This window comes from Cicer arietinum, chromosome 1 (genome assembly GCF_000331145.2).
Source record: "Cicer arietinum cultivar CDC Frontier isolate Library 1 chromosome 1, Cicar.CDCFrontier_v2.0, whole genome shotgun sequence".
NCBI lineage: Eukaryota > Viridiplantae > Streptophyta > Magnoliopsida > Fabales > Fabaceae > Cicer > Cicer arietinum.
Window position 1 is genome coordinate 35,859,427 of NC_021160.2, and position 8,039 is coordinate 35,867,465.

At 32.3% G+C, this 8,039-nt stretch overlaps 2 protein-coding genes across 2 annotated transcripts; both read right to left on the reverse strand.

The window, feature by feature from the left end:
* Positions 1-5,521: 5,521 nt before the first annotated feature.
* Positions 5,522-6,079, reverse strand: LOC113787755 (uncharacterized). Its single transcript, XM_027336904.1, has one exon. It carries the CDS (start codon positions 6,077-6,079, stop codon positions 5,522-5,524), a length of 558 nt encoding a protein of 185 aa, XP_027192705.1.
* Positions 6,080-6,307: 228 nt separating this feature from the next.
* Positions 6,308-6,697, reverse strand: LOC113787756 (uncharacterized mitochondrial protein AtMg00860-like). The gene has a single exon (XM_027336908.1). The coding sequence runs from the start codon at positions 6,695-6,697 to the stop codon at positions 6,308-6,310; it is 390 nt and encodes a 129-aa protein (XP_027192709.1).
* Positions 6,698-8,039: the final 1,342 nt, after the last annotated feature.

The window sequence follows — 8,039 nt, forward strand, 5'->3', positions numbered from 1 at the left end:
ATATATAATATTAAAATACATTATTGAATATATTAAATAATAAAAGTATTTTTATTTTATTAATAGAATTTTCTTTTTATTATTATTATTATTATTATTATTATTATAATTATTAAAAGTTATATAATATTATTAAATTAATTATTTTTATTATTTATAATAATATTTTGTATTTTTTAATGTTATAATTATTTTTAAAATATTTAATAATAATAAATATAATATACCCAATATAATATACCAAATAATAAATAACTAAATTCAAAAAAAAAAAAAGGTAGAAGCTAGTAGGAGGTCGCATCCCCAGGATGCGACCACCTAGTGAGGTTGAAATTTTTTTTCTGCAGGAGGTCGCATCTCCAGGTGTCTATCAGCAACTGGGGCTAAAAAGTAGGACATTTTGGTATTATTTTTCAAAAGTGGGGCAATCTAGTATTAAAATTAAAAAAAAAAAAAGATATTTATATCAAAAATCCTGATTTTGAAGTACTCACATAACCAATTGACAATTGATAAATCTGGCTTGGAGAATGGACAAATCTACTAAAAACACCTTCAATAGTGAATTCGAAAAAATTAAGTTTTGAAGTACTCAGATAACCAATTGATAAATAATAAATTTGGCTTGGAGAATGGGCAAATCTACTAAAAACACTTCAATAATAAATTCTACGTGAGTTTTTTAAGTGGAGTCCACACTATCACATTATTTTGAAACAATTCACTGATTCATTATTTTAATAAAATCACATATTAAAATCCAAACTTATAATCAATTATTGTTTTAAAAACACCTAAATACTTTTTCAACCTCAAATTTTAGCATAAAGTTGACATATTTACTATAAAATTTAAAAATTTTAACTTCAAAACTTAACATTGAAACTATGTTTATAAAGTGAATATTTCTCTTTTAAGCCTTTTTGATATATATATATATATATAAAAGAACTATTTTCAAAGTCATGAAGTTTGAAACTTTGTTTCTCAATGTTAAATCTCTTCATAAAAATTGAAAATTTAATATCAATGTCTAAAACTTTTTAGTTCAATCTATAAAGTTGGAAACTTTGTTTTCACAAAAACTCCAAGGATAAAACATTTAAGACCTTAATAATAAAGTAAACTTAAAACCATCATTTAAACAAAATTTTGAACTCTCTTTCTATATGTATACCACTCAACTAAAATTCATTTTACTCATCAAAGTCTTTCAAAAAATTTCCAAATCCAAATCTAGTTTAGAACATCTTAATTAATAAAGGACAACAACCCATATGGTTTCAAACTTTAAACGACTCCAAATTTTAATTTATAACACCATTAAAAATCACAAGAGAACTTTTTCCTAACTTATTAAAGTTCGTAAAATTTATACTACTCAAATACTTTTGAATTAAAAAACAAGAACAATTCATTTACCACGTTATTTTAAAAAATTTGTCATGACCTTTTTGTTCTTGTCTCTTTTCCTTAACAATTTCAACCCAACAAACATAAAATATTCAGAGTTCTATCCACCACTAACTCGGTGTCAACAATCTCGATTCATTTTCGAGACACGATGAGTTAACTACATATTAATAGGGAATTATAAAATTTACTTTAAGGTTGCATTACTCATGAAAACTAATCAATTTCTTTGTTATCAATCACTCACTTACTTTAAAGTCCTTATTTCACAACTTTGAATTTTTTTTTTTAAAATATCACTTTGGTCCCCAAACACCTTAACATCTAGTTGCCATTTTAATTAAAAAAACATAACCAAACACACTTGCAAAAGTATTCTTAACTTTGCTAATTTAAATCCTCTAATAAAATTTCTATTGTCAATTCAAACTGATTATTTGCTCATTACGCTACTCAAAGTTCCATAAAACAATCAAGATGTCTCTTTGCTCTTTGTCCTCTTTCACAAGTGACAACCTTTCAATTTAAACATGATCATGTTTACTGTTATAAATAGATCGATCTTTTATTTTTAAAACTAGAGAGAATAAGCGCATTCAGAAAAGCAAAATAAGATGAATGTGATATAATGTTTAATATAATTTCTCTCTTTATAAAATATTTTTATGCCAGTAATGTTTGTATATTTCAAAAACTAATTTTCTTAATGGATCAAAAAATATGCCGAGATTTGCTCACATTAAACAATTGCTTTTTCACAACGTTTTTTTGAAAGACACAAATTAACAATAAGACACATGTTCAAACTTATTTTCAATAGTAAGTGTTTATTAGACTTTTTGATTTTTGCTATTTTTATCTATCATGCTTAAAATATATTTAAACACTTGAAACCAGTTTTCACAAAAGAAGTATACAACAAATAAGACTCATTGGCAAAGACATATATTAATATGCTTCAAAATGCTCAAATATCAATTTTTGACTTCCTTCATATTCTTTTTGGAATAGTTTTGAATTTTAAAGCAATAAGAGACATGTAACATCCTATTTATTTATTTATTTATTTTTATTTTATTTTTTTATTTTATTTTTTTAAAAAAAATATATAATTTTCCATGTAATTTCAAACAAACAAACAAATAATCCATTATTAATTTAAAATCCATCAGTATCCCAATTAGATACTTAATACTCAAATGATAAGGTTCAGAAATATAGTACTAAAATGATAATTGGCATAGACTAGAGTACAACATAAATAAATTACCTAAAGCTGACCACTACTACCCCTAGAATTAAATAAGATGTTCCATCTATTCTTCTGAAAACTTCCCCATATGTGCAAGTAGATTAGGAATGTCATATGTCCAAAAGTAAGGGTCATCTCCAAAATACTTACCAATAAATAATAAATAACAATAAAATAAAACAGTACAATGTTTACGTAATTAATAACATTAATTCACCCAAACGACTACCGGGAGGTACACTGAAAATACAAATATAATATTATGATATCTATATAATTAACAATATTAATTAATCCATACAAACCACCGAGGTACAATAAAAATATAACATTGTTCCACAACAACTAGGAGGTACAATCATATACAAATACAATTATTTACAAATTTATCAGTATAATATCTATATCATTTCACCCAAATGATCATGAGGTACATTTATCAATATAATATCTACATCATTACTAACATTCATTACTAACATTATTTCATCATACAATCGTTTACAAATTTATCAGTATAATATTATATCATTAATAACGTTGTTTCAACCAAACGATCAGGAGGTACAATGTATCATTTATCTTTATATAGCACTAATCACACTTAAATCAATGCATACCCAAACATACCTTATTACTTAATCTATATGTCAATGTAATGATTCCGGAATATCACCTCCTCCGCAAGGGCTTCGTGGGTCCTTCCAAGCAACACCACTAACTCAAAATCCCCGCAAAGATATGTGGACTCCAACCAATTATGGACGCACCACCACACAACTATGAATGAATGCATGAATGTTGACACTTTAATAAATCATTAATATAAGGCGAGGCTAACTCATTAACGACATTTCACATGACATTTATTCTTCACACTTTGAGTATGTTCAACACAACCATTATAACAACATATCACATAACATTTATTCTTCACATTATGGTATTGTTCAACACAACCATTATAACAACATATCACATAACATTTATTCTTCACACTTTGAATATGTTCAACATAACCATTATAACAACATATCACACCATATTTATTTTCCAACATTTGATAAAAGCATTTCAGCATAGTATATATTTAATCTCACAAATTTTAAAATAAATACAATCATATATAGATATAATTGGAGTGATGCCCTTATCGATATGAGTTTCGTTATTAAATTCTCATGCAGCAGTCTTTTTGCTCAAATTGTGCTACACTTGATGGAATGAATCACTAACTCCTTCTTAAATTCCTTCCTTTTTCTCTCCTAAACTCTTTTTTCTATATCGCGTACGTTTTTGGATGGAAGACGTCCGTTTTTTTTTTCCTTTTTATCAACAGAAGTGAGAAACGTTAAGGCAGAAGTGGGGAACGTTAAGACATAAGTGGGGAACGTGACATTTTCATCCAAGCCATGAAACTTGTTTTTTAACAGTTGCCATTTGCTGCTTTTATTATTATTATTATTATTATTATTATTATTATTATTATTATTATTATTATTATTATTATTATTATTATTATTATTATTATTATTATTATTATTATTATTACCAAAAATTAAAATAATATCATCAACAATTATTTCTACTCCTAAGGTAAAATATAAAAATAAAATAAAATGATTGGGCGTTACATTCCACATACCTTATATAGTTTCGTCCTCGAAATTGGCATTGGAGAAAAGTTTTGGGTATTGCTCTCTCATTTTCTCTTCTAGTTCCCAAGTGGTGTCTACATTGGCTTGATTCCAAACTACTTTCACCAAAGGAATTTCTTTGTTGTGAAGCAACTTGACTTTTCTATCTTCAATTCTTGCTGGAGGTACTTCAAAAGATAAATCCTCCTTCAACTGCACTACATCCGACTCAATGACATGTGATGGATTAGGGACATACATTCGTAGCTGAGAAACATGGAACACATCATGAATGTGGGAAAGAATAGGTGGTAACACAACTTTATATGCTACGAGTCCGATTCTTTTGAGGATTTGGTAAGGTCCAATGAACTTTGGTGTGAGTTTCTTTGACTTGAGAACCCTGCCAACTCTTGTAGTAGGTGTTACACGAAGGAACACATGTTCGCCTTCTTCAAAGGGCCTACGAAGTGTATCAACATAACTTTTCTGACGACTTTGGGAAGTTCTCATCCTCTCTCTAATTTTTCTGATCTTTTCTATGGTCTGCTGCACCATTTCAGGCCCCACTATGGTACTCTCACCATCATGATGCCAACACAGTGGTGTCTGATATTTTCGCCCGTAAAGAGCTTCGTATGGCGCCATCCCAATGCTTGCATGAAAACTATTATTGTTAGTGAATTCCACCAACGATAAACATTCATCCCATCTCCAAAGATCGTCTAAGGCACATGCTCTTAGAAGATCCTCTAAAGTTTGATTAGTTCTCTATGTCTGTCCGTCGGTCTGCGGTGATAAGCAGAACTTAATCTCAACTTCGTCCCTAATGCTTCATGTAAGGCTCCCCAAAAGTGCAAGATAACCTTTTGATCCTGATTTGAGACGATGCTGGAAGGAACTCCATGAAGTCTCATAAACTTTGTGATGTAGATCTCTATCAATTTAGTCACATTATGAGTGGTCCTCACAGGTAGGAAATGAGCTGACTTAGTTAGACGATCGACTATCACCCAAATCGAATCATTCTTCCTCTGCGTCTTAGGCAATCCTATGATGAAATCCATAAAAATACTATCCCATTTCCATTTAGGCACGTCTAAGGGCTGCAACATTCATGCGGGTCTCTGATGTTCTACTTTAGCTTTCTGGCATGTCAGGCAAGCTATCACAAACTCGACCACTCGTTTCTTCATTCTCGACCACCAATAGTTTTGCTTCAAATCTTGGTCACTCCTGGACGAAAACTCAGTTTACTTATGTGTGCCTCCTCAAGAATAATCTCTTTTATCTTGTCCACTGCTAGGATGCAAAGGCATCCATTGCAGTGCATAATATTGTTTGGCCCAACTTTGAATTCTAGTGCATTCCCTTGCATAATCAAGTGCCTCTTCTGCTGAAGTAGTTCGTCGTCAAATTGATGTTTCTGAATGTCCTCAATTAACCCATTAGAGGGGTTTATCATGCTAAATTTTAATTCTCCTGGTGAAAACTCCACATTCAAGTTAAGATCACGAAACTTCTCTAGTAATTCTTGTTCTTTTACCATTAAAAATGATACAAGTGTATTTTGTCTTCTTAAGGCATCCGCAACTATGTTGGCCTTTCCCGCGTGATATTGCAATCTAAAGTCGTAATCCTTCAAGGTTTCTATCCACCTTAGTTGCCTCATATTGAGCTCTTTTTGATCGAACAGGCATTGCAAGCTTTTATGGTCACTAAAAATTATAAATGTACTTCCATACAAGTGGTGTCTCCAAATTTTTAGGGAAAACATTATCGTAGCCAATTCCAAATCATGTGTGGGATAGTTTCTTTCATGTATTTTTAGTTGTCGTGATGCATAGGCTACTGTCTTCTTATTCTGCATGAGGACACTTCTCAATCCTTGATGAGAGGCATCACAATAAACTTTGTAGGGTTCATCTGGTTGTGGCAAAGTTAGTAGTGGAGAGGTCGTCAAACGTTCCTTTAATAGTCTAAAACTCGCCTCACACTCTTCTGGTCACGCAAACGGTTGATCCTTTCTTCTAAGTTGGGCCAGTAAGGATACAATCTTAGCAAAACCTTCAATAAATCTCCAGTAATAGCCAACTAATCCAACAAAGCTTTTAATGTCTGCAACAGTCCTTGGCCGCTTCCAATCTACAACGGCCTTTACCTTGCCTGGGTTGACAACAATTCCTTCATTCGAGATCACATGCCCTAGAAAATTAACTTCCTCCAACCAAAATTCACACTTCGCTTGGTTGGCATACAACTGTTTCTCTCGCAACAGTGATAGAACTTTTCGTAATTGTTCCTCATGCTCCTCTCGACTTTTAGAATAAATGAGAATGTCATCTATAAATACCGCTACGAATTTGTCCAAAAATGGGTGGGAGATATGATTCATGTAGTCTATAAATATTGCGGGTGCATTAGTCACTCCGAGTGGCATTACAAGATACTCATAATGTTCGTAACATGTCTGAAATACAGTCTTGGGAATGTCTTCTGCCTTAACTCATATTTGGTGATACCCAGATTTCAAACTATCTTGGAGAACACTACAACCCCTCGGAGTTGATCCATAAGGTCATCGATGCGCGACAATGAATATCGGTTCTTGATAGTGGCCTTGTTGAGTTGCGTGTAATCTACACAAAATCGTGAACGTCCGTCCTTTTTTCTTTACTAACAAGACAAGAGCTCCCCACGGTGAAACACTTGGTCGAATAAATTGTTTTGACATTTATTCTTCCAATTGTTCTTTAAGTTCAGTTAGTTCGAAAGGCGACATCCGATATGAGGCAATTGAGATGGGTCTAATACCTAGGTGTAAGTCAATAGAAAACTCAGTCTCTCGCACTGGCGGTAGTTCTGGTACATCAGTCGGAAACACATTGGAGAAATCTCTAACCACTAGTACATCCTCTATCTTGGCATCATGAGTAACTCACATACTAGCTAGGGACAAAATCTCCATATCTCATTCCTTTAGAGCAACCTTGATTTCCTGCGCGGCTAAGAATTTAGAAAGCTTTGGGTCGGGGAAAATTACAGTCTTACGACCACAATCTAATAAAATATAATGCTATGACAACCAATCCATACCGAGGATAACATCAAGGTTCTTAAGAGTTAGACAAATGAGATTCACATTAAACTTCCTACTCAATACAACTATAGGACAATGCATACATGTCGTATTTGCAGTTAAAGTTTTATCAGCAGTAATGGTAACAGACAAATCAAACAATAAGGTTGTGACATGCAATTCCAATAGTTTACACAATCCATAGAGATAAATGATTGTGTTGCACCATAGTCAAAAAGGACAGTTAAAATATTACCTAAGATTTCACACTCCCCTTGGAAGGATTCATTCGAACGAGAGGTCCCTTGACCATTTATATTGTAAACTCGTCCTTGAGCTGTTGGGCATGTGACTTTAGTCGCCTTCAGTAAGGCTTTTGCCTTTGGTTCCTTGCAATCCCTGGCTAAATATTTGGGCTTATGGCATTTAAAACATACACTGCCGTTTAGTGTGCACTTATTAGCAAAGTGTCTTAGGTCTCCACAACGATAACAATATGGCTTTGATTCTGAAGTCCTCCGTCTATCATTTGAAATGGAGGTCATTGGACGATATGGTCCCTTATTTGACCCTTTGGGACGATGATATGGGTTTTGATCTGCTCTACTATGACCCTTGTTCTGATTACTCGATCGTGTTGGTCCCCCGTGGTTACTAG

Bases quoted from the DNA above. Each gene is read 5' to 3' on its own strand.
- LOC113787755 (XM_027336904.1), bottom strand. From the start codon at position 6,079: ATGTTTTCCCTAAAAATTTGGAGACACCACTTGTATGGAAGTACATTT.
- LOC113787756 (XM_027336908.1), bottom strand. From the start codon at position 6,697: ATGAATCATATCTCCCACCCATTTTTGGACAAATTCGTAGCGGTATTT.